The sequence below is a fragment of the Sorex araneus genome, chromosome 6, assembly GCF_027595985.1.
Source record: "Sorex araneus isolate mSorAra2 chromosome 6, mSorAra2.pri, whole genome shotgun sequence".
Classification (NCBI taxonomy): Eukaryota; Metazoa; Chordata; class Mammalia; order Eulipotyphla; family Soricidae; genus Sorex; species Sorex araneus.
Window position 1 is genome coordinate 158,096,035 of NC_073307.1, and position 27,119 is coordinate 158,123,153.

A 27,119-nucleotide genomic window follows, 5' to 3' on the forward strand; every position below is an offset into this window, starting at 1 on the left:
AACTGGGTACAAAAGCCAACGAGAAGTGAAGACAGATGTACATATGTGGAGAAGGAGGTAGTCTAATGCTAACTTGCTTGCAAGCATTAAAAAAAACTCAACCTGGGGGCTGAAGCAATAGCATAGCAGGTAGGGTGTTTGCCTTGCATGCGGCCGACCCGGGTTCGATTCCCAGCATCCCATATGGTCCCCTGGGCATGGCCAGGGGTAATTCCTGAGTGCAGAGCCAGGAGTAACCCATGAGCATCACCAGGTGTGACCCAAAAAGAAAAAAAAACTCAAACTGAATGTTGTGCAATATTGCTTTGGGCAGAAAATAGGACAGCAGTACAATCTTTGGTTGCTAAGGTTTTTTTTTTTTTAAATGGAAAATTTCCACCTAGTTTATTTTAAAAGAACTAGAAAGTATATTGAACATTCTATAATTTGAAAAATTAATTATTTGGGGGCTTGAGCGATAGCACAGCGGGTAGGGCATTTGCCTTGCACGCAGCCAACCCGGGTTCAATTCCTCCATCTCTCTCGGAGAGCCCGGCAAGCTACCATGAGTATCCGCCCGCACAGCAGAGCCTGGCAAGCTCCCCGTGGTGTATTCGATATGCCAAAAACAGTAACAAGTCTCACAATGGAGATGTTACTGGTGCCCGCTCGAGCAAATGGATGAACAATGGGACTTCAGTGCTACAGTGCTACGGTACAATTATTTTGGGGGAGAGAGACACACTTGGTGGTGCTCAGGGCTTAGTCCTGCCTCTGCCATCAGGGATCACTTTTGGTGGGGCTTGGGGGACCATATAGGGTAGCAGGAGTTGAACTTGGGACAACTGTGTGCAAGGCAAGTGCCCTGCCTGCTGTACTCTCTCCACCCTCCCCCCATAAATTCTTTAGCAACTTATACTAGTCTTAATTTATGATGAGGCTACAACTAGCTTATATTGGGATTTCAGTAAAGAAGTGTATATAAGTCAGAAAAAATCAAATGTAGCACCTAAGATCTCCCCTGTTCAGTGTTTGGGTTTGTTCTGAGTATCATGTAGTGCTGGGGATCAGATGGTTGGCTGCATGCACGGCATGTGCCTTAGTCTTATACTGTATCTCATGCCCCTTACCTATTCTTTTTCTTACAATTTCTGACTGTTCCTTATTTTGTTCTGATATTTACATTTCTAATGTTTCTAGTTGCCATTTGTAGGACATTGAAGGTTTAAGATTAAATTATTTGGGGGCTGAAGCGATAGCACAGAGGGTATCGCTTGCACGCGGCCGACCCAGGTTCGATCCCCGGCATCCCATATGGTCCCCCAAGCACCTCCAGGAGTAATTCCTGAGTGCAGAGCCAGGAGTAACCCCTGAGCATCGCTGGGTGTGACCCAAAAAGCAAAAAAAAGAAAAAAGATTAAATTATTTGCCACACAGTTAGAATGATACCAAGTGTGCTCAAAAGGATTAAGACCTGATATAAAATCTCTCCCCAAATTGGTCTTTAGATCATCTGCATAAGACTATTCCTTGTGAACAGTGTAACTGGTTTCTACATCAGTCAGAAGTTTAAAGATGGGGTTCAGGAATTTCTACAGAGAACTTGCCTTACAGATAGTTCTAATGCCTGATAAAGTTTGAGATGCAGTGTTCTGTGAACACTTTCACAGTGGAAGAAGTTGAGAGTCTGTACAAGGTACTGTTTCTGGCTTATTCAAGTTGACACCACTAGGATTTGTTATTTTTTTCTATGCATATAAAAATTGTATAGCACTTCAGTTTTTAACCTACTTATTTTAATATAAAGATATAATAGGAACCCCAAACTAGTTCCAAGTTTGGCTGTAGTTATAAATGGAACACACATGTGTATGTATATAAATGGGTGCACTATATAATTTAAATAAAATATTTATTAATTATAAGATGGGGTGAAAGCCACAAAGCTTTCTTTGTCAAGGGTGCCTTAACATTGAATCAGCTTTCATATTACATAAGATTTTTGGGGGTGTTTGTTTCCATTTTTTTCTTTTGGTCACATCTGGCAGTGCTTATGGCTGATTCCTGACACTATGCTAGGGATCACTGCCGGTGATGCTCAGGGGACAATACATAGAGCTGGGGATTAAACCTGGATCAGATGCGTGCATGGCATCTGCCTGTTGTACTATCTCTCTGGCCTCTGAAAGACATGTCTTAAAGTGCAATGGCACTATAACCTTGCTACAACAAAACCAGTGTAATATTAACATTATATTTATTCTAATTAACATTAACTAACATATCAGAATGATTTATTATTTGTTTTTTGGGGGACCACATCCAAAGGTGCTCAGGCCTTATTCCTGGCTCTGTCTTCAAGGATCACTCCTGGCCAGGCTCGAGGACCATATGTGATACTGAAGATCAAAACCAGGGTTAGCCACATGCCAAAAAAAGGACCATATCCTCTCCAGCCCTAGAATAATTTACTGTTTACAAAGAGCTTTCATATACCCATAGATTATCTTAATAAAATCCTGTAGACGATAGTGGTAGAAACGGGCACTGAAAAGTCTTTATTTATTTAACAGATCTCTATTGAGTGCCTTCGTCATTTCAGGGAGAAACATTTATGTGTTTATATGTATTCCAGAGCCTTAAATCTAGATCCAACTCAGTCCTGGGGAGTTACTAAAGTACTACAGACTTGCTATTCCCAGTTCTTATGAAATTAGTGCTTGCCATAGGTCATTCATACAGCTTAGTAAAGGCAAGTACGATAGCAAACCGTTTTCAAGTGGCTGGAAAATATTTGGTAGCAATCTTTTCTCTTATTTCTCATCTTCACAAAAGTAGTTATGCCTAACAGACCATGCTCCTGAAGAAAGTTTAGACTTTACCTAGACTTTACCAGATCCAGCCACTAGAGGGCACAAAAAGCACTTTATTGGACACACACACACACACACACACACACACACACACACACACACACACACACACACACACACACACACACACAGAGATATCCCGCGAGAACACTCAAGGTTACAGTTCCTTAAAGTGCTTCCACCAGGGGGAGTTGTAACTTGTTATAGAAAACGCACTGTCAGTCTCCCGGTCTCCCACCAGTGTCTACAACTGGACACACACAGCTAACCCCGTTCTAGTAGGTGCGCTTGGATGAAGACCTGGGTCTGCAGATCAGAACCTCCTTTTCTTTTTCTAAGATGCCAGGAAGTAAGTTCTTACACTAAGGTGCCAGGAAGGGAGGCCTGGGACTGGGCAGTTATACTGGCCTGCTTCTGGGGGTCAGTAGCAGGAAGGGTATGGAAGTTGCCGACCTAGAGTATGTTCCTTAACTGCCTGAGATGACATTGCTTTTCGTGTATCTGTCTCTTATGATACTCCCCTTTGTATAGCTTTCAAAATTTGGATGGGCCGGCTGCTTTGCATGCAGCTGACACGGGTTCAATTCCCCGCATACCATATGGTCCTCCAGGCACGGCCAAGAGTGGTTTATGTGTGTAGAGCCACTTATGTGTGTAACCCCTAAGCACCCTTGAGTGTGGCTCAAAACAATAAAAAAAAAAAAATGGGATGGGGCTAAGTGTGCCAAAGGTGAGATGTTTTAAATCTTTTGATGCGATCTTTCTTATCTTTCTTTAGATGTTTGGCTCATTGACAGGAGTCAGCAGCTACAGAAAGCTTAAATTTGTCAAATATAGCGACTCAACTATATACGTATGGGGTAGAGTTATAAATAATTAATATTTAAAGTCGTATAAGAAATGGGGTTATTGGTGATCTATTTATATAGATAGATCTATGGATAGATTTTGTATTTAATATATAAATATATATTAAGATAGACATTCACATACAGATTATAGTGTTAATATATATTTATGAATGTAAATTACATCAAGATATTTTTTAAAACTTGGCTTTCTCTAAAACACATTTTGGAAAAGGGGAGAGTTCAGACATGACCCATTTCTGAACTATTTGGGAATTTCCTAAGGAACAACCCCGGTCATTTCATGTAGTATTCACACTAAGTAATTTGTAAAAGTACTCGGATTTTAAACACATAGGGGCTGGAGGATAGCACAGCGGTTGGGTGTTCACCTTTCACGCGGCCGACCCATGTTCAATTCCTCCGCCCCTCTCGGAGAGCCCAGCAAGCTACTGAGAGTATGGCGCCTGCACGGCAGAGCCTGGCAAGCTACCCGTGCGTATTGGATATGCCAAAAACAGTAACAATAAGTCTCTCAATGAGAGACGTTACTGGTGCCCACTCGAACAAATCGATGAGCAACGGGATGACAGTGACAGTGACTAATTTTAGGAGTGTGTTAGGTAATTGATTGAGACAATCACAATGATGTCTGAAATATCCTCTGGATTTTGCTGTTGCCCCCAGCTCTAGGTTTAAGCAATGAGTGCTTGTATTGCCTTGAGAAAGGACTTTTTTCCACCCTGAAACCCATGGAACACAAATATTTAGATCAGGGAAATTTGCATCATTTATTCTACACAGTAGTTTCCACATTTTTACCAAGAACATGGTAGCATTGTTGATATATTCTATATTCTGTCATAGACATGAAGTGAAGTGAAATTCCAGTGAAATAAAGTGAAAACTGTCTCAACCATCCTTTGGAGAGGTTTGATTGGAGCTGAAGCCATCTCCTTCTTAGTACTGCGTGAAATTGGCCACGATGTGCTCATGGTTGAAGGGGATGTAGTCAGCAACTCCTGGGAGTAAGCAGAGAGCAGAGGGAGGTGATCACGGAGCATATAACCACCCTCTGGACATTGTACTTAACTCTCTCACCCTTCTCACACACATCTTCAGCCCAAAATGGACACTGCACTCACTCATCTTTAATGCATATTTTTAATCCTAATAATAATTCAGAAATGGCTATGACTATTTCTATCTTGTAGCTGTGAAAATTGTGCCTCAGAGAAGACTCATTACTCTTTTCTTTTTCTTCTTCTTCTTCTTCTTCTTCTTCTTCTTCTTCTTCTTCTTCTTCTTCTTCTTCTTCTTCTTCTTCTTCTTCTTCTTCTTCTTCTTCTTCTTCTTCTTCTTCTTCTTCTTCTTCTTCTTCTTCTTCTTCTTCTTCTTCTTCTTCTTCTTCTTCTTCTTCTCCTCCTCCTCCTCCTCCTCCTCCTCCTCCTCCTCCTCCTCCTCCTCCTTCTCCTCCCCCTCTTCTCCTTCTCCTCCTTCTCCACCTCTTCCTCCTCCTCCTCCTCCTCCTCCTCCTTGTACTTCTCCTTCTCCTCCTCATCTTCCTCCTCTCCCTCCTCCTTCTCCTCTTTCTATTTTCCTCCTCTTCCTCCTTCTGCCCCCTCTTCTCCTTTTTTCCTCCTTGTCTTTTTTCTTTCCTTTTACTGCTGAGGACTGCCTTCTGGCTCTGTATTCAGAGGTAACTGGGAATATGTCCTGGGTATTGAACCCTGATCTGTTGTATGCAAAGCAAGTGTTTTACTGGTTGTACTATCTCTTGGGATCGTTATTTCATGCTTTGCTGCAATTTTACAAATTTTGAGTGTCCAGATTTTATATAAATGCATGATTTATATACACATATAAAAGCAACCAAAAAACTGAACAATATTGAATAGTGAAGCATCTCGACTCTCTGTGACTTTATTTGACGTTATATCTCTGTGTGGTGATAGTTAAATCAGGTTAACATCATGTTCCAACATCATGTTTTGATTTATCCATTCCTTTTTTTTCCCCTAACATTATCGCCCTTTTACTTCTTTTAGCCCTTCTTGTTTTAAGTTGGTCAATCTATTTCTCTTGCTCACCTGATATTTTCTATCTGACTCAGAGTTCTGCATTTATTTTATTTTATCTTTTATGATTTTTTACTTAGAAAAAATACTTTATATAACTATTTAACTGTTCTCTTTCTCATTCATCTACATAGCTATTCATCTTTACTATAGCCATTTAACCACTATATCACTGTATCACTGTATCACTGTCATCCTGTTGCTCATCGATTTGCTTGAGTGGGCGCCAGTAACATCTCCATTGTGAGACTTGTTACTGTTTTTGGCGCATTGAATACCCACGGGGAGCTTGCCGGGCTCTCAGAGAGGGGTGGAGGAGTCAAATCCAGGTCGGCTGTGTGCAAGGCAAACGCCCTACCCGCTGCGCTATCACTCCAGCCCGAACCACTATATGTAGTGGCAATATTAGCATATGTGCATATACATGTAATCGCTGTGCATGAATTACAGTATATACATGCAATTTCTCAATTATATACTGATCAAAGGAATAAGTGAATTATGTAAAGGAATGAAAGAATGAAGACTTCAAACAATGGAAGATTTTTCCAGATATTTTTTCACTCACCTTCAATCAGAGGTGTTTGGCCACTGAGGAACTGCCAATAAGTCTTATGATTAACATTTTCAGCAATATTATTGATAGATGAGACAAGAAGTCCCCAAGATGTCATAGTAGTTTCAAATCTGTAGGAATATGAATACATACAACAAACATTTCACTTTGGTTCAAGCAACAAGAAATTAAGATAAAGGGATGGAAACAGTATAAGTACCTTAAAGATCAGATAGAATTATGCTTAACAATAAAAATGAGGGGCCTGGATCGATAGTATAGTGGGGAGGGTATTTGCTTTGTACTGGGCTAACCTGTGTTTGGTCCCCAGCATCCCATATGTTCCCCAAGCACCACCAGGAGTAATTTCTGAGTGTAGAAGCAGGAGAAACCCCTGAGCATCACTGGTTGTGACGCCCCCTCCTCCCAAAAAAGAGCAAAAAAAAAAACCCACAATGAAGTTATTATTTGACTTGTAATTAAGTGAAATTTAAGTGAGTGGATTTTTAAAAAACTATCAAGAAGCAAATCTTTAAAATGTCCCACACTAGGGGCTGGAGTAATGGCACAGCGGGTAGGGCTTGCACTCGGCTGACCCGGTTTCAATTCCCAGCATTCCATATGGTCCCCTGAGCACTGCCAGGGGTGATTCCTGAGTGCTTGAGCCAGGAGTAACCCCTGTGCATCGCCGGGTGTGACCCAAAAAGAAAAAAATGCCCAACAGTGGCAAATAAATAGGAATAGTGAAGATAAAACTTTAAATTATGAAAATATTTTTAGTTATTTTAGTGACATGGGAAAATCACTGCATCACTATCACTGTCCTCCTGTTGTTCATTGATTTGCTTGAGCAGGCACCAGTAACATCTCCATTCGTCCCAGCCCTGAAATCTTAGCAGCCTCTTCTTACTCGTCTTTCCCAATGATTGGAGGCTCTTTCAGGGTCAAGGGAATGAGATCTGTTATTGTTACTGTATTTGGCATATTGAATACACCATGAGAGCTTGCCAGGCTCTGCTGTGTGGGCAGGATACTCTCAGTAGCTTGCCAGGCTTTCCAAGAGGGACGAAGAACGTATATCAAAGAATACAAGCAAGTATGTTAAAACCAAACACGTGTGCTGCTTTAGGCACATCAGTGGGCGAGGTTACAAGAGATCTGGGAGCTTTGATCTAATCCAGGTCAGCCGCACACTAGGCAGACACCCTACCTGCTGTGCTATCCCTTTGGCCCCCTTCCCTCACATTTATAATTCACAAAGGATTCTGTCTGTCTCTCTGTCTCTCTCTCTCTGAATTTTTGTTTTTATTTTCCAGTGAGGCCGGGGTGGGGGAATCGTGGAGGCCCTTGTAGGGCTCACCTGAACATGGGATTTTTGCGCTGCGCTTCCTTGAGAACAGCAAGAAGCACAGACCCACTCTTCACACTGACATCGATGGTCGCGTTGAAGAGCAGCTCCACCCCCCGCAGCTGGTTGTTGATGGTGTATCTCACTGTGATGTTGGATGCTGATGTGGGCACAGGGCTGGGATGGTCGGGTAGAGTTGGTTGCACCTCCTGATCTGAGAAGAGCGAAGAACCCAGAGATGTTAAAGGGGATGGAATTTGCATTCACACTGTCACACTGTCATCTCTTTGCTCATCAGTTTGCTTGAGCGAGCACTGGTAACGTCTCCATTGTGAGACTTGTTGCTGTTTCTGGCATATCGAATGCGCCATGGGTAGCTTGCCAGGCTCTGCTGTGCAGGCGAGATGCTCTTGGTAGCTTGCCGGGCTCTCTGAAACAGATGGAAGAATCGAACCTGGGTTGGCCGCATGCAAGACAAACGCCCTAATTTGCATTTTGGGAGCAAAATCTCTGTGGCTGGTGACTCCTGGGAAGCATTTTAGGAAATGTCAATGAGTTTGTGAACTTGATCATTTTCTTTGAGCAGCTGATATGATAGGAAGCTCTCGGTTCCAGGCTAGAGAATGAACCATCGCTGAAGAAAGTCTTACAATGAACATTTATTTTGCTCCAAGAATCGAGAGTGTAAAGGCAAGATTAGGAGCCCTAAATTGTATATTTGAGATGGTACTTCCAAATCAGTGTTTGCTTTGTTTAATTGAAGGGTCTGGGAGCAAAGGTAGTAAGTTTCAGACATTTAACAAAATACCTGGACAACTAATATAGACTCCATGGAGAAAGGCCCCGCTCATACTTTGATAAAATTGAAAATCACTGGAAAGCAGCTGAAGAATTTGGTGAATATGATTGCATTTGGTATGATTTGACTTAGGTTGTTTGAATGTGGCCTCGGTAGACTTTTCACTGAGGTAGACAACTTAGTCATCTGTTTATTTTAGGAAGATACATGCAAGGAAAGGTGAATGATACTTCATATTAATAGTTGATTGGAAAGAAGAGTTGGATATATCCATACCAAACACCAATTTTCTCTAGGTGGTTAACACTTCTATGCTGGAGTCTCCCTTTCTAAATGTATTCTTCTGTAATGTTTGAATTGTAGGTACTTCTGCATCACACTTGTCATTGGATAAATTAAAATAAATTAAAAAGACAATATGCCACATTCTTTTGGCATGCTATGCATTTGGATATTCAAATATCAAATATCAGCTCAGTTCTTTTGCTAAGATTCCCAACAAAAGTCAAGGCATTTGCTATGCTTTCTTTGCTTTGGTACTGATAGTGGCTTTCATTTCTAGGAACGCTTATTTCACTCTTACCAGTCTTGTAATTTTTACTCACATCATGTCTCCTGACTTTATAAAAAAACAGATATGATACCTTACATAATATTTGGTATGTTTGTGAAATGAATGGAGAAACTCCGTATGCTTCTTATTAAGCACCACTGAGCTTCTTTCCAGCGTCCCACAAAATGTTTTATCCATTTTCTTCAGTGATGTTTTGGGCAAAGTGGACGTGGGTGCTGATTCGTGAGGGCAGGGTGGTATGCCTGAGTGCTAGCTAGCGCACAACTCTGGGGATTGGGATTGCACTCCAGCTTTGCCTGCATGGGAGTATTAGTTGTAAGGAGCCTGCATGTCCCTTAAAATAAGTCTCCACACTGGGGCCGGAGCGATAGCACAGTGGGTAGGGCGTTTGCCTTGCACGTGGCCAACCCCAGTTCTATCCCCGGCATCCCATATGGTCCCCCAAGAACTGCCAGGAGAAATTCCTGAGTGCAAAGCCAGGAGTAACCCCTGAGCATCACTGGGTGTGGCCCAAAAAGAAAAAAAAGAAAAAAAATCAGTTTCCACACCATTCCTGACATAACTTGCTACTTAGTGACCCAAAGAGAGGCAGATGTTAAGAGTTCTTACCAGGGATGCAAGATATGTGGGGCACATCTAGGTATGTCTTGCCTTTCAGGGAGGGGAGGAGCTGGGCGATGGACATGGGGTTGTGAAAGCTCCCCTTCTTAATCTCCCTCAGCATTGCTTCCATAGTCTTCTTGCAGTTCCACGCCTTGTTAGGTCGCTCAGGTGTCACAGAGAGTGCCTAGGACAGGGGAAAGGGAGAAAGTGGAGACACCGCTTGATGTTGAACCCTTTCAAGTCATCTCAAGGATAGGCGTGATCACTAATCTTTGTGCTTGCCCAGAGTCCCGAACTGAGGCTGCACAAGGTTTGAGACAGCCTCGGAATTATTCACTGCGGGATGACCTAGTAGCCACACAACAAATATCTGTTCTCAGCTCCAATTTAGAGAAGCGGTTGTCACTGCTGTAGTTACACATGATCCCTGGGTAGGAAATGAGAACAGGAACTGGGAAAGCAAACTTAGGGGAGCTTTAGTGTGGACACCCTGACCATATAAACATGAGAGTAGATCTCTATTGTTCTGCTTTATCCTGAATCACCTAACCCCTCCACTCCCCTCGCACATCCCCGCTCACCCTCACCACCACACACACTTTCACTCCTAACTCTGGAGAATTTGAACAGTGGCTCTTGACAGAGGTCACAATATAAGGCAACTTGTTTTAAGAGGCATCAGGTAGTTATTCCTCAGCAAATACAGTCAACGGTTAAGTTACCCCAGGTGGGATGTATCTGGTTGAGATAAAGCCCCCCCCCATCCCAACACCCAAGAGAAACACATCAACTTGTTAGAAACTGCTCATAATTTTGAGGGAATTATATTAGATCCCTATCCAGGTTATTTTCAGTAGAAGCATTAAAGCATTGTAATATGTGGGACTATAGAGAAGGTCTACTTCTTTGACCACACAGAGTCTCTTGCCTGCATGCCTGGCTGTCTTCCCTGGGGCCCCTTGGATGGGATGGGCTCCAGCTTCCCTCCCTGACCTGAGCAGAGCTCCCGAGGCCGAAGACCTCCGGAGCCTAGCCACAGCCATGCCCAAGACCCCTCTCCACACATTCGGATGAGCCTGACGCATGAAGGTACCGGCAGAGGAACCCAGGTGTGTGGGACCCAGGGATGAGATCTCCAAGCCTGCTTGGATTGGGACTGGGCCTCTTCTGCCCAGATTTCCCATTTTCCAGTAGCTAGGAGGTAACACCCAGGAACTGCCCCCGGCGCCATGTAATTCCACCAACGGCCAACATCCAGAGACTTAAAACCAAGCTCCCAGAAGTGCGCGGCCACAAAGTGGCCTCTCGACATCTTATAGCCTACTTCTCCCTCTGGGAGAACCTGGAAAACTACCGAGAGTTTCCTGCCCACATGGGAGAACCTTGCAAACTCTCCATGGTGTATTCATATGCCAAAACCAGTAACAATGCTGGGTCTCATTCCCTTGACCCTGAAAGAGCCTCCAATTCTGCATTATTGGGAAAGACGAGTAAAGAGAGGCTTCTAAAATCTCAGGGCTAGGACGGATGGAGACATTATTGAGACCACTCGAGAAATTAGATGATCAACGGGATGATGATGATGATGATGATGATGATGATGATGGTGATGGTGATGATGATGATGATGATAGAGAAGGTCTATAGGAACAAAGGAATTATCTGAGTGTCTTTGGGAAGTGATGAAGATGGACCAAATCACTTAAAGTTCATGGACTTGGCAGAAGTGGGTGACTGTGGTAAGAAAGGAAGTTCAAAGTCACCCTTACTTTTAAAATTTTTTATTTTTTACCACACTTAGTGTGATGTTTAGGGTTTCCTCCTGGCTCTGTACTCAGGGATTATTCCTGGCAAGGCTCATGGGACTGTTTGGGGTGCCAGGGATCAAACCTGAGTCAGCTGCATGCAAGACAAGCATCCTACCCCATGTACTCCCACTCCTGCCCCAATGTCACACTAGTTTTGCTGGGAGCGGCCACAGATAATTATGGAACATGTGTTAAAATTACTTTTGCAAAATAAAATTCACTGTGGGCTTAAAATGGTGGCAGAGCTGGGACTCACATCCACGTCAGCACTGATCTGGCTTCCTTTGCACTTTTTAACTTCACTGGAATGTTTTAATTAGAGAAAGTGTCTGTCTTAGATATGGGGTGATTTCAGACTAAAGGTTGCAGTCAGAACCAATTCAACTTTGGCTATGAGCTGTCAGGAGAGAGATAGGTTGTGTATCCTTAAGAAAGCCTTGAGGCCAGTGATATTTGGCTCTAGATGACATCTTGCCTTTTTCTAGGAAAGCTTTCATTCACGGGTACATTTATCACCATATATCCTGTAGTGAGAAAATCGCATATGTAATTGACAAACCAGACTATTGAAAGCAAACACTTCTCAGTCTAGCACGAAGGTTAAATTAGTTTACTCTTCAGTGAGTCATAAATAAGCCCATGTTTTAAAGCCTTCCAAACTGCTTTTGTTTCTCCACAAATCCCTGTGGAGCTCAGCCCTGCAAATATAGAGTGAAACATGTAGAGTTCAGCATGGAGACAAGCTCTGTGTGTGTTTGTGGCAGAATCTCCTTGACTCTGACATGGAAATGGACTTTGTTCTTATTTGTTGCTCTTATCATGTAGTTTGCATTTATATGCATGCTTCATATAAGCAAATTTTTAGTTTATGTCCTTACATTCAAGTTGGGCTGGAGCTATAGCACAGCGGTAGGGCGTTCGCCTTTCATGCAGCCGACCCGTGTTCGATTCCTCTGCCCCTCTCAGAGAGCCCAGCAAGCTACCAAGAGTATCGTGCCCACATGGCAGAGCCTGGAAAGGTACCCGAGGTGTATTGGATATGCCAGAAACAGTAACAATAAGTCACACAATGAGAAACGTCACAGATTCCCACTCGAACAAATCGATGAGCAACGGGATGACAGTGACAGTGACATTCCGAGTTACATTAGAGTTAGGATGACAACCTGTAACCCCCTGATTCTGTTTCCTGTGCTTTCTTAATTGGAAGAGTCATAATATAGTTTCTCTATTAATCCTAGTTGTATTTTGATGTTGGATTTTTGGGGTTTTGTTTTGTTTTTTTGGCTAGACCCAGCAATGCTCAGGCCTCACTTCTGGCTCTGTTCTCAGGTCACATTCCTGGCAGGCTTGGGGGATCATATGGGGTGGCAGGGATCGAACCTGGGTTGGCCTTGTGTGGGGCAAGCACCCTACTTGCTGTACTATCTCTCCAGTCCCCAGAAAACATTTTGAGAACAGATTTCACAGTAGTTTTTAACTTCTGCTCTTCAGGGATAGGGATGTGGCTCTGTAGAACTCACGCCTTGCATGTCTGAGGCCCTGGATTCAATCCCTGTTGCCACAAACAAAATCCCCTAGTCTCAACCAAGAAACCCCAACAAAAACTGTAAGGGCAAAACTGATGCCATGACAGGAGGCAGAAATCAGCAAAATCAACTAGAACTCGGGGCCAGTTAAGGAAACTAAAACAGTTTCAGTTTCCCAGCAATAAAACAATGTGTAACTAACCAACCTGCACTGCAACCCCCCAGAAAGTTCCTGAGCCCAGCAAGTGGGCAAGTGGGCTCAATCAGTCATGATGTGCCAGATACCATAGAAAATGTACCCATCAATCGCAAGCCTATCAGAGTCCAACACGTACTCTAGACACTTGCCAAAACACCTTTGTTTGGTAACTAAGTACGATTCTTTTCTGAAACAATAAGGCATGTACTACTTGTGTAATCAAACCCTATATAAACTGCTTGCTGCCTGAAGTCAGAGTCGCTATCAAGAGACCACTCTGTGGGTGGTGAGTTGGGAGAGTTGACTCCAGTATATTGGAATAAAACTCCTACTGCTTTTGCATTATCAAGTTTGTGTTTCTGTTCATCTCGCCACTTGGGAACCCAGAATCCTGGGCTTAGCAAAACAAAACAAAAGGGGCTGGGAGAGATAGTACAGAGGGCAGGGTGCTTGAACTAGGGCTGGGTATGGCTCCGGGACAACAACAGCCACCACCACCACAAAAAACAAAGCGAAACAACTAACAAGTTCAGCTGCTGGGATGCAGACTGGCAGGTGTAGAATGGTTAGAAACCCCTGGACTAGGGAATTTGACTACACGGTCTTTTACTTGCTATTTCGAATGCATCTTGCTTGGGAGGATGGTGCCCGAGGGATGGGGTGGAGCTGTAGAACAATAAGTAGTTTATGGTTAAAGAAACTTTGGTACATCTACACAGTGGAATACTATGCAGCTGTCATAAAAGATGAAGTCATGAACTTTGCATATAAGGGGATCAACATGGAAAGTATCATGTTGAGTGAAATGAGTTAGAAAGAAAGAGACAGATATAGGAAAATTGCACTCATCTGCGGAATATAAAACAACAGAATGGGAGACTAACACCCAAGAATAGTAGAAATAAGTACCAGAAGATTTGCTCCATGGCTTGGAAGCTGGCCTCACATGCTGGGGGAAAAGGCAGCTCAGATAGAGAAGAGAACACTAAAGTGTGGTGGAGCATCCTCTTGGGATGGGAGAGGTGGGCTGAAAGCAGACTATAGATCGAACACGATGGCCACCCAGTACCTCCGTTGCAAATCACAACACCCAAAAGGAGAGAGAGAACAAAAGGGAATGCCCTGCCACAGGGAGGGGGTAGGGTGGGGGAGACGAAATGGGGGGGGCGAGAGGGATGTTGGGGCCATCGGTGGAGGAGAATGGGCACTGGTGGAGGGATGGGTACTCAATTCAGCATTGTATGACTGTAACACAAGCAGGAAAATCTGTAACTGTACCCTCACGGTGACTCATTAATAAAGAAAAAAAATTTAAAAAGAGTAGCTTATAGACTCCAAGACTGGAAATCTAAACTCAGAAAAGCACAGGACTAAGTGTGTAGACTTGTAGCAGATTCAGCTGGTACTGTTATTTCCTAGGACCTTTTCAAGGCTGAAAGGACAATGAGATTGTATGACAGCTTGAGAAGGATTCGTTGTTTGGTGAGTTTGGGAGATCTTCATGAATTAGATATGTAGGTAGAGCTTTCTATTACTTAAAAATAAAATCCACAGCCCCCGTCATTACTTAAACAAACATTCACCCCACCTGGCGCTAGCTTTCAAACCTAGGTTCTCATGTAGGTGAGGCATTTGCCCCTTCACTGAACTACACCCCTCAGTCCATTAAGTCTCTATTCCCTGCCCCCTTGGTTATTAATTTTTTATATCAAGACAGTTTTAAAAAGAACATTTGATAAGCAAGATGGGGTCAGAAAATTTGGTAGTTTTTTTTTAGTCCCTTAAAAAAACTTATTTATTTTGTTTATTTATTTTTGGTGTGTGGGAAGGTCACGTTGATGGAGCTCCGAGCTTACTCCTGGCTCTATGCTCAGGGATCACTCCTGGTGGGCTCAGAGGACCGTATGGGATGCTAGGGATTGAATCCACGTTGGTCATGTGAAAAACTAGCTCCTTACCCGCTGTCCTATCTCTTCAGCCCCTAGCACCTTGTATTTTTTAATGCCGCGAACTTTCAATTGTTTACAATTATGTCAACAGTCACTGTCACTGTCATCCCGTTGCTCATCGATTTGCTCGAGCAGGCACCAGTAATGTCTCCATTGTAAGACTTGTTGTTACTGCTTTTGGCATATTGAATATGCCACTGGCAGCTTGCTAGGCTCTGCCGTAGGGGCGAGATACTCTCAGTAGCTTGCCGGGCTCTCCGAGAGGGATGGAGGAATTGAACCTGGGTCAGCTGCGAATTATGTGAACACGGTTATTAATAATAAGCCAATATTTTTGGATTGTTTCTTTTTTGTTTCCCAGGAAGAGAAAGGAGATTTGTTTGAACATTTAACCTAATTAGTAAGTGCATTTTATCAGTAGAAAAATAGAGGCACCATAAGGAAACTTCTTCATATCATACTCACTGATCTTCCCCAGAGATATGGAGAGAATCCTGAATTCTTGGTCTATAGTGCAACCTAATTGGAAAGGACTTGGTGAAGAGACGAAGTGATGTATTTACCTGCATGGCAAGGCCAGTACTATAGATATCCCCGATGATGCCATTGTCTTGGATCCTCAGGCTGATATTCTCCACCATATCCTTTAATACTTGACCAAACAGGGTCCTGTAACCTTCTTCTGCACCAATAGGGGTCTTGTTGAGCATGCAGGTTAGAGCCAACGTTGCTATTGCTCCCGTGTCTGTGAATCACAGGGAAAATACAACCGCCATCACCACTGCCATCGCCACCACCACCACAATACCAACACCACCACTTATTCTGAGCATGTTGCTTTCCAGATACACGGTGCCAGATAAAATGTGTTCCGGACACATTGCCTCTTCAGGACAACCTGTGAAATGGAACCTGAAATGATGTTCAAATCTAGGATGAGGCGATAGAAGCTTGGAGAGGTCAATCAAGTAACTGCCCAAGAGCACACAGCAAGTAAGTCATGCTCCCAGACCTGTATGACTCCTCAGCCTCTGTTTTTATTTGATTGACTGGGAGTATTATCCATCCCACTTGTTTGGTCTCAACATTTGGTCTCAATCTTTCAAAAAGCCACCATTTCTCAGATTCCCAGTCAGAAGCTGCTGTCTCCTTTCTGAACCCTCTGACCTCTGGGTTTTTTTTTTCTTTTTGGGTCACACCCAGTGATGCTCAGGGGGTTACTCCTGGCTTTGCACTCAGGAATTACTCCTGGCGGTTCTTGGGGGACCATATGGGATGCCGGGGATCAAACCCAGGCCGGCCACGAGCAAGGCGAACGCTCTACCCGCTGTGCTATCGCTCCAGCCCCTGACCTCTGTTTTTTGCACTTATTATGCAGTCTCAGCACGTTGCTATTATTATTACTATTATTATTTATTACTACTATTACTCTTCTCTATGAGGTTGTTTATGGTAAGGATTTTGCACAACATCTCTTGCCCTCGCGCCTATCTGTCTTCACAGGGGCTCCTGAGAGGGTAGGTTGACTTTCCCTCCCTGCCCTGAGCAGAGCCCCGGCAGCCGAAGACCTGTGGAACCCAGCTACAGCCATACTCAAGGCCCCTCTCCGCACATTTGGATGAGCCTCAGGCATGAAGGAACTGGTAAAGAAACCCAGGTGTGTGGGACCCGGGGCTGAGATCTCCAAGCCTGCTCGGATCAGGACTGGGTCTCTTCCATCCAGATTTCCCTTTTTCCAGTAGGTAGGTGGTGACACCCAGAAACTGCTGCCGGCGCCCCCCCCCCCCCCCCCCGCTGCCATGTAATCCCATCAACGGCCAACATCCATAGACTTAAAACCAAGCTCCTGGAATCTCCAGGCTGCTTCGTGGCCTCGCGACATCTTATGGCCTTATGGCCTAGTTCTCCCTCTCGGAGAACCTGACAAGCTACCGAGAGTTTATTGTCTGCAGGGGAGAGCCTGGCAAGCTCCCTGTGGCGTATTCATATGCCGAAACCAGTAACAATAATGGGTCTCATTCCCCTGACCCTGAAAGAGCCTCCAATGCAGCACTGTTAGGAAGGACGAGTAAAGAGAGGCTTCTAAAATCTCAGGGCTAGGACAAATGGAGGCGTTACTGAGACCACTTGAGAAAATTGACCATCAATGGGATGATGATGATGCTAATGATGAATATTTTGTCAGGAAACCACTCTGAATTGAGTGGTGTGTTTATTGTTCCCAATTTGGTAACTGAGACAAATGTCATCCTGGTTTCTAGGATTTACTATATCCCTTTGATATATCCATTCATCCACAGAACTGACAACATGTGATCAAATCTTTTCCATCTCTAGGCATTTTGATGCCCTGAATATTCCCTGCTGAGGTCAGGGGATGAAAGCAGGGACCTTACTCACCCACATTGAAGGGAGAAGTGTTGACCAGCAGGGACTTGGCAAAACGCGCTGCTATTGGCAAAGTGGACTCAGAGTTCTTCTGGCACAGAGCCAAGATGGCCAGACTGGGGCCATAGAAGGACGAAGCTGGCTCATTGAGACCTTGACGGAAACAGAGGGTCCTCATCAGACTTACATACACCATGTCAAGGATGCTTGTGAAAGAGGAAGAACCAAACCTTTACAAGAGATAGTGCTAGAAAACCCTGTCCCCCAAGGAAAAAAACTTATTGGCCAACTGATGGGAGAATGAAATCAAAGGACATTGGCCTCTGTGTCCAGGCAGGTAGTGAAGCTCTGGGCACATCCGTGTCACTGGGACAAGGGCGTCACTTTCAATGTGGCCTGCAAGTGAGGGTCTCAGTTGGAGGAGGATTAGCCTCACTCGGGGGCACTTGGGTGGAGCCAGTTCAAGATTCTTTAACTTTCCACTCCTCTCTAGTCCCCCTCCCAATCCCTGTTCGAGACTTGAAACCCTCAGGAAGGGCTACTTGCCTCACTCTGACCCTTCCTTCAGATGAGATCTTACCCGAGGGTGCCCACTTCTCCATCTCTCTCTGTAGAATCTCTGCTTTATTTGTGGGGTCTCGACAGGAGGAGGTGAGGGCCATAACAGTGAGGGCGAGCTGGCCAATGGTCAGGTCTACAGTGGAGAAAACAACACAGCTTAGTGGAGAAAAGGGCTCTGGGGACAGACTTGAGCTTTTCTTCTGCTGCTGCTGTTGCTTCTTCTCTTGGTTTTGGGGGCTACGAGCAGAGGTGCTCAGGACTTACTCCTAGCTCTGCAATCAGGGATCACTCCTGGCAGGTGTCAGAGCACCATATGAAGTGCCAGAAATAGAAAAAGGGTCAACCGCATGCAAGGCAAGTACCTTACCCTTGTACTATATCTCTGGCCCCAGATTTCTGTATCCTACCCAGATTATATATATATATATGTATATATATATTTATATGCAAAGTACATACACACAAGATGTATGTATATCTTGTGTGTACTTTGTTTCATTGGTGGTTTTCTTTTTTATTGTTGTTTTGTTTTTTGGGCCACACCCCGCTCTATTCAGGGTTTACACCTGACTCTGCACTCAGGGATCACTTTTGGCAGAGCTTAGGGGAACCACAGGGGGTTGCCGGGGACCAAACGCTGGCCAGCTGCATGCAAGGAAAGCGCCCTACCCACTGCACTATTGCTCCGGCCCAATATTTTTTGCTTGCTTGTTTTCTTTCATTATTGTCATTTTACAGAGTGATCACACCTGATGCATCTCTGGGCTTACTCCTGGTACTGTGCTCGGGGATCACTCCTGGCGATACTCCAGAGATCTAATGTGGTTCCTGAATCAAAACAGAGCCAGCTACATGCAAGTCAAGCACCTTAGCCCTGTACTATATCTCTGGTCCAAGTTTTCTGCATCTTACTCAGATCATTTAATTTTGTAATCTGACTGGATCATATTTTGATCTTTTCTTTTTTTTTTTTTGCTTTTTGGGTCACACCCAGCGATGCTCAGGGGTTACTCCTGGCTTTGCACTCAGGAATTACTCCTGGCAGTGCTTGGGGGACCATATGGGATGCCGGGGATCGAACCCGGGTCGGCCGCGTGCAAGGCAAACGCCCTACCCGCTGTGCTATCGCTCCAGCCCCATATTTTGATCTTTTCTAGGGAGGTATCCCAAGCAGTGCTTTGGGTACCTTGGGGCCATTTTTTCCTCCTGTCCTACCTGGTAGTGTGGGCAGGAAAGGTCAATACTCAGACACGTTGATTTAGTGCTGCTCGGGACCAGTGGTTTTGGGGACCATCCGGGCAGTGCTTGGAAGACCATGTAGTGCCAGGGTTAATCTCAAGGCCTCTGCAGGAAAGACATGAATTCCAGTCTATTCCAGTGCTATTTCCCTAGTTTTGACCTGGCTAAGGGAAAGGAATGTGGGAAATTTTTAATTTCAGGAATATTTAATCAAATGGCCTTTGTACGACTTGACCCGTCCACTAAGGATCTCTGCTGTTTAGAGAAGCATCAGGAGGGGTTGAGAGCTAGTCCAGGGGTTAAGGCACTTGTCTGGCACACAGCCAACCTCGCTTTGATCCCCAGCACCCCATAGGGTCCCTCGAGCACCACCAAGAGTGATCTGTGAGCCCAGAGTCAGCCCTGAGCACAACCAGGTGTGGCCTTCCCACCCACCCAAATAGAAAATCAGTCAGAATATTCATGAAAATTTCACTGTATCACTGTCATCCCATTGCTCATCGATTTGCTCGAGTGGGCACCAGTAATGTCTCCATTGTGAGACTTGTTACTGTTTTTGGCATATCGAATATGCCATGGGTAGCTTGCCAGTTTCTGCTGTGCAGGCAAGATACTCTTGGTAGCTTGCCGGGCTCTCCAAGAGGGAAGGAGGAATCGAACCTGGGTCACCTGAATGCTAGGCAAACGCCTTACCTGCTGTGCTATCCCTTCAGCCCATGCAAATTTATACATCAAAATTTATAGCTGTCAAATAGCCTTTATTTTATTCTCTCAAACAGTACTCAGAGGGCTAGGGAGTGATGATGGGCTGGTGGGAAGGATAGTTTAGTGGATTTTCAGGGGTTACTCCTGGCTCTGCACTCAGGAATTACTCTTGACAGTGCTCGGGGGACCATATGGGATGCGGGGGATTGAATTTGGGTCGGCCGCATACAAGGCAAAAGCCCTACCTGCTGTGTTATCACTCTGGTCTCTGGGCAGCATGGTTTAATGCAAGGCCCAAGGATGTGTGCTGTTCAGGCAAGACTTGTAGGGCAGAGAAATACCAGGCACCCCTGTAGTGCTCAAGGGTTCCCAGGGTGACACCCAGCAGTGCTCAGGGCATCTAGAGTGCTGCGGATCAAACCAGGGTGCTCCACAGGCCAAGTACATTGCCTCTGACTTCTGTGCTAGCTCCCTAGGCCCTGTTTTAAAACAGTTCTGACCCAGTGACTTAACTGGACATTCCAGGTGAATCCTGTGAGGCAGGCTGGCAGAACAGTTCATCACCATCGTTTCTGTTGCTTTTAGTACTATTTTTATTTACTTCCGGTTGGTCCTTGTTGTAGCGAGAGCCACTTTTGGTGGTGTGGGAAGGGGAGCATTCCCAGGGATCGTGTGGTTTCAGGGATGAGACTCAGTGCTTCTCACATGTGAGGCCTCTGCTCTACCCAGCTGAACCCCAGCTCAGCCCATACTAGGGTTTTATTTTTTTCCTAGTATTTCTTTTTTGGAGGTGGAAGGGGGCACACCCAGCAGTGCTCAGGGGTTACTCCTGGCTCTGCACTCAGAAATCACTCCTGGAAGTGCTCAGGGGACCATATGGGGCGCCGGGGATCGAACCTGGGTCAGCGGCTTGCAAGGCAAGCACCTTACCCATGGTACTATCACTCGGGCACCACTAGTGTTCTAATGATTAGAATCATCTGCCTTTTGCAGAGGAGGAAATGAAGTGGAGGAAGTCCGCTCTTTCTACTTTGGGTCTAAGGCTCTGTCTGTCACACACTGCTTCTTCATCACACGCATTTCTTTCCTGGGGTTTCCCAGATGTGTTGGGAAAGGCGTTGAAGGGATGGGGTTTAATCAGAGGCAGCATGGGGTCTGGGAGACAGGAAGTTGGGATCTCCGTGGGCTTCAGGGAGCCCGTGGAGGGCTGGGACTGCTTACCAGGGGCGTCACTGGCCATGAGCTTGTACACCAGCAGTTCCTGGGCTTCTGAGTCCTGGGCACCAGCCAGGTTCATGGCAAGCAGGACGCTGGGGTTAGGGAAGGCCGAGTTGCTCACCGATGTCTCCATGAGCTCTTGGATCCCATCCACCAAGGACTGCTGTGCCGGGGGAACAGCTGGGGAGAGAAAAGCCACTTTCCACCCCGAGACCTCCCTCTCCATATCTGAGAAGCAGGTCTGGGCCTTTGGGGAGGAGATGGTTGGTGCAGCCCTCCCAGGGAATGCCCTCGAGTAGGGGTGGGCATCCAAGATGCGTGGAGCGACATGGAGATTTTTCTTTTCTGGTTAGTCCCAGCACTTTTTGAAATAACCCTCCCCCGGAAGAACGTTTTTCTCATTTAGGAATTTCCAGCAGATGGCTCACAGGCATTTTTTTTCTTTTTAGGTCACACCTGGCGATGCACAGTGGTCACTCCTAGCTCTGCACTCAGGAATTACTCCTGGCGGTGCTCAGGGGACCCTATGGGATGCTGGGAATCGAACCCGGGTTGACTGCATGCAAGGCAAACGCCCTGCCTGCTGTGCTATTGCTCCAGCCCCGGTTCACAGGCATTTTTGATGCCTTGCAGTAGATTCCTAGAAATGACAGATCTCCTTGCATAGATTTCACCCCACCCCCACTCTTACAGAAGGACCATTAAGGATTAGAGACATGGGGGCTGGAGTGATAGTACGGCAGGTAGGGCGTTTGCCTTGCATGCGGTTGACCCAGGTTCAATCCCCGGCATCCCATATGGTCCCCTGAGCACCGGCCAGGAGTCATTCCTGAATGCAGAGCCAGGAGTAACTCCTGGGCATTGCCGGGTGTGACCCAAAAAGCAAAAAGAAAAAAGAAAAAAGAAAAAAGAAAAAAGGATTAGGGACATGACTTGTCAAGCAAATACCCCAAATGGCCACAGATGGATAATCATCTTTGGAGTGTGACTCTGTCCATCAAGCTTCATTCCTCTGTGGGTATTTCAATCATTCTCAAAAAAAAAAAAAAAAACAAAGAAAAGAAAAAAGGCATCAAGTTGCCCCTCCAAGGACTTATTAAGGCACTGATGCAATTTGGGTGAGTTGATCCTCACCCCCATGTGAGCCATCTATGCACCGGCATGAGCGTGTTAAGCTAGGAAAGAGGGCCCGCACCACTTCCTCCCCCCTTGCCCCTTTGGGAGCTCCTCCTGCAAGAGCTGTTCTCTCATCAGCTGAATGATGGATGCCCCGTGCCTGCCGTTTCTCGGAATCCTAGGAGATGCTTCCCTGTGCTCTGGGGCAAAAAGGCTCAACTCACAGCAGGTGAGGGCCCCGGTCCTCGCCAAGGAGAAGAGAAGGGCGAAGAGGTGGACAGTGAACCAGGCCATCTCTCTCTTCTCTGCTGCCCACGTCTGTTCTCCACAAATCCTTGTGCTGGCAAGAGAGTGTTTCTCGTCTTTCCTTTATATACATATGTGCGTCTCCTGGGAAACCAGCCTGCCCTCCTCCCGAGCCAGCCTTTCCGGACCTTTGCTGACCTCCAGTCTTTGCTGACCTCTCTTTCTGATAGAGCTTCCGTCCCTCTGCTTATCTAAGTTTGCCTACTCTGTCCAGGCAGTCTGAATGTGACTTCTAGAAAGCTCAGTCACATGAGAAACTTGGGGCTTCTAGTGAAGTCAAGACGGATCACAAAGCGCCCTTTACCGCATTCCTGGGTCATTGCTTTGGGAGGTCGGGCTATGGTATGAATAGACACAAGACTTTGACTCTGCAGAGAGAGAGAGAGAGAGACAGACAGACAGACAGATAGAGACAGAGAGAAAGAGAGGGAGAGGGAGAGAGAGAAGAAAAGTGCCTGCTATAAAAGCAGGGTGGGGTGGGGGTGGGGAGTGATGGAAGGGAATCTGGGGACACTGGTGCCAGGAAATGTACACTGATGGAGGGATGGGTGTTGGAATATTATACAGCTGAAACCTAACCACAAACAGCTTTGTAAGGGTCTATCTTTAAAAAGTAGGAAAAAAGAAAGACGTTGTCTCTCTATTCCAGTGGAAGGACTACATCTTGATGTGCCCTGTCAGACAGTCATTGGCCAATGGTCAGAAACCACTTCTCCGAGGCTTGAGCGATTGCTAAGGAACTCATCTTGTGGCCAGCCAGAGCCCCCGGCTGTACAGTCTGCTCTCCTAGACCTCAGATGCGGACCCGCCAGGTCAGGCCCGGCTCTGTGCAGTGAAGTTGATCCAACCTGGAGTCTACCTTAGATTCTTTGAAGTCCGTTGACTTTAGATAAGCCATAGTTCCTGGTTTCCCAGAAATTATTTTGTTTGACTTTTATTCCCCGTATCTGGGATGAAAGCGGTCTCAAATACTCAGCTTCCAGATATATAGTTTTTGAAGTCATATTAAAATGTGACATATATGAACTCGAGTTTGCTCCTTTCAGGCGCACCTTCTCCAGGTGGCTTTGAATGAAATTCCAAGTGCTTTCATCTTTTCCTACAGCCCTTTTTTTTTTTTCTTTTTGGGTCACACCCGGCGATGCACCGGGGTTACTCCTGGCTCTGCACTCAGGAACCACCCCTGGCGGTGCTCGGGGGACCATATGGGATGCTGGGAATCGAACCTGGGTTGGCCGCATGCAAGGCAAACGCCCTACCCGCTGTGCTATCACTCCAGCCCCACCTACGGCCCTTTTAAGTGTTCTCGTTTGTTGTGATGAGGGCAGAGGGCTGGGTGTGGGGAGTTGCACCGCCTGCGGTCAGTCGTGGCATCTGCAGGCTTGGCTGTGGTGTTTATTGGAGGTAACACACTTTAACAAGTTCACACCCACTTGGTTGCAGAGGTCACACATTTTGTTGTGACCTGGGATCCCAAGCGGCAGAGTTCCAGTGGGAGTCTGGATAAGGATTGGTGCTGGGGTTTGAGCTCAGAGTCTCATGCCTCCCCGGCTGCTGGTCTACCACTGAGCCATTCCTAGGCCTCTCTGAATCTTGTCAGTGATCAATCAAAGTCCTGTAGGATCTGGCCTCTGATTTCCTTTCAGACCTCACCTCTAGCCACTTTCTCCTTTCCTCACTCTGTGCAGCTGCCTGAGAACTTCAGGCTGTTTTTTTTGTTGTTGTTGTTGCTGTTGTTGTTTGTTTGTTTTTTGGGTCACACCTGGCAATGCGCTGGGGTTACTCCTGGTTCTGCACTAAAGAATTACTCCTGGTGGTGCTCAGGGGACCATATGGGATGCTGGGAATTGAACCCGGGTCGGCCGGGTGCAAGGCAAATGCCCTCCCCACTCCAGCCCCCTTCAGGCTGTTTTTGATCAGCGTCTTTGCACTTGCTCTTCCTTCTGCCCAGAACTCTCTTCCTCCAAATCTGTGACTCCCTCCCTCCCTTCATATCTTTGCTCAAAGATTAATGTTATTCTGTTGATGTTGGTATTGTGGGTGGTTCCTCCAAGATACGTAGGATTCCTGGTATTTCCCAAGTGATGTTGGTGGGAGAAGTGGGGAGTTGCACTGTAGCACTGTGGTCCCATTGTTCAGCGATTTGCTCGAGTGGGCACCAGTAATGTCTCCTTTGTGAGACTTGTTGTTACTGTTTTTGGCATATCGAATACACCACTGGTAGCTTGCCAGGCTCTGCCGTGCAGGCGGGATACTCTCAGTAGCTTGCCAGGCTCTCCGAGAGGGATGTGGGAATCGAACCTGGGTTGGCCGCATGCAAGGCAAATGCCCTACTGGCTGTGCTATCGCTCCAGAGAAGTGGGGAATGAGGGAGGTAATTGTCTCGATATAGAGTACTGTCATCTTCTTGCTCAACCCACCATCTTCCCAGGGAAGTCCCTGGGGGTGGTTGGGACTGGAAAAGTCTGCAACCAACAATTCACCTGGCCTGTATGCTAGTGTCTTACCATCTTACTGGGCACCCATCAAGCTTCACCCACAGTCCACTTGATCTATCTGGCATGAGAACTGGCTCCCATCACCTGAATTCTTGGGGAACTGTGGTCTCAGGGTGGAGGGAGGGATTATCCTTTGCAGGAAAAGGAAAACCAGTTTGTACCTCCACCCACATTTCCAGATCTGACAACTACTTTTGCAGAAAAGAATTTCAGGAGGAGATGTACCATGGGGTGAAACAATTTTATTTAGAGATTGAGGTGGGAAAGAGTGAAATTCATTCAAGACAGAGCACAAACTTTTCCAGGGCAGAGACAAGTAGAGATGTGGGTAAGCTCCCCAATGGGGAAAGTGTGCAATTTGCTTTGCAAAGTTGGTTTTATGAGATTTCCCCCAAAAATAACCACCCACCCCACTCCCTTGGGACTTTTTTTTTTATGTCCATAAGAGTCTATTGCAAGGTGTTATCAAACAGAAGAGCTCAGAACTTTCAGTGGTCTTCTTTCAAATTCTTATCACAGCCATTTGTTCCTGATGAAACTTATCTCCTGAGGTGATCCAGGCTTCTATGGAGGCAACCTTGGCACGAGAGTCCTGTTGGCCCAATTTCTATATCCCCAAAGGAGTTTGGCCTTTGTGCATTTTAGGCTACTTTAGGACAAGTGGACAGAGTAACTTCTTTAAATCACATCTTGGTTTTCTTTTTATTATTTTTGGGTCATACCTGGAGATGCTCAGGGGTTACTCCTGGGTCATGCACTCAGAAATTACTCCTGGCAGTGCTGGGAGACCATATGGGATGCTGGGATTCGAACCTGGTCGGCTGCATGCAAGGCAAATGCCCTACCCGCTGTGCTATTGCTCCAGCCACACATTTTGGTTTTATCATTTCCTGAGACCTCACTGCCAGGCCCTTCTCCCATATGCCTGCCTCAGCCACTGCTTTCTAACCCCCGCCTTCCCTTCCCTTTGTCACTGTTGTTATGACCTGGAGTGTGCCTCATGCTTTGGCACTTTCCCGCGCAGCTGTGGGCCTCACTGGGGCGGGGTGGGTGCATGAAGCACTGTATCCCTTTCATTGTGGTGCTCATGAGCATTCTGGTTGTTGTGCTAAAACTAATATTGGAGGTGTGGTTTTTGCTTTTGTTTTGGGGGGGCTCATGCATTTTATTATTATTATTTTTTGTTTTGGGGCCACACCTAGTGGTGCTTAGGGGCTACTCCCAGCTCTGTGCTAGGGGATTACTCCTAGTGTTGTTCAGGGAACTTGCATGTGTATTTTAATGATATGGAATCAGGTGATTTTGATGGGGATGTAAGGGGAAAATAATTTTTGGAAAAGTAAAAATGCAGCTGGAGGTGAAGATGATACTGTCCCTCAAAATTTATATACTAGTTAATTTTTAATTCTTTTGACTGTTCAGGGATACATCTAGCAAAGTTTCTTGGGGGACCCTATAGTGCTGGGAATCAGACTTGGAGTTCCCACAGGTGAATCAAGTGCTCTTTGACCCCATGAACTAATTTTAATGTAGAAGTTGCACATTCTTCCCTTTTCTTAGAACATTTCCTCTCTTCCAGAAAATTTCCCCTTTCCCCCTGCCTGAATGAGGTCATTATGTCCACTCAGCCCTAGCATCCGGACTTCAGAGTTCACTTTCCCTGTAAACATTCTTCCTGATTCATTGGTTGTTGCTATATCATTTGACCTAAAACTTTATCTTTATTTTCTCCTGTTGCCCAAGGTCATCTAGTCAGTGGGAGAAAACTTGAGAGGAACTAAAGCTCTTAGATTCATGGTTGACCCTCTCTTCACATTGTTCCTTCCTGGGCCACTGTTCCCTTTAATAAGAATCCATTTTAGTAGTAATGAGCCAAGTTGAAGCTGCTCGTTTTCATACTGTTGTTGATCTTTTATTGAACATACAACCAGAGAAAAGAAGGTTT

The 27,119-nt window shown here is 45.6% G+C and overlaps 1 protein-coding gene across 1 annotated transcript; it reads right to left on the reverse strand.

Annotated features, from left to right (window-relative positions):
* Positions 1–4,660: 4,660 nt before the first annotated feature.
* Positions 4,661–22,664, reverse strand: CBLIF (cobalamin binding intrinsic factor). The gene is made up of 9 exons (XM_055144141.1): positions 22,595–22,664; positions 21,258–21,434; positions 18,112–18,225; positions 17,544–17,684; positions 15,707–15,888; positions 9,665–9,842; positions 7,695–7,896; positions 6,347–6,465; positions 4,661–4,722 (listed from the first exon to the last, which is right to left on the reverse strand). Exons 1-9 carry the CDS (start codon positions 22,662–22,664, stop codon positions 4,661–4,663), a joined length of 1,245 nt encoding a protein of 414 aa, XP_055000116.1.
* Between the last annotated feature and the right edge of the window lie 4,455 nt (positions 22,665–27,119).

Coding starts and splice junctions, on each gene's coding strand:
- CBLIF (XM_055144141.1), bottom strand. CDS start 22,664: ATGGCCTGGTTCACTGTCCACCTCTTCGCCCTTCTCTTCTCCTTGGCG. Junction 18,226..21,257: donor CATGGCCAGTGACGCCCCTG/GTAAGCAGTCCC, acceptor TCTCCACTGTAG/ACCTGACCATTGGCCAGCTC. Junction 6,466..7,694: donor CGCAAAAATCCCATGTTCAG/GTGAGCCCTACA, acceptor ATATTCCTACAG/ATTTGAAACTACTATGACAT.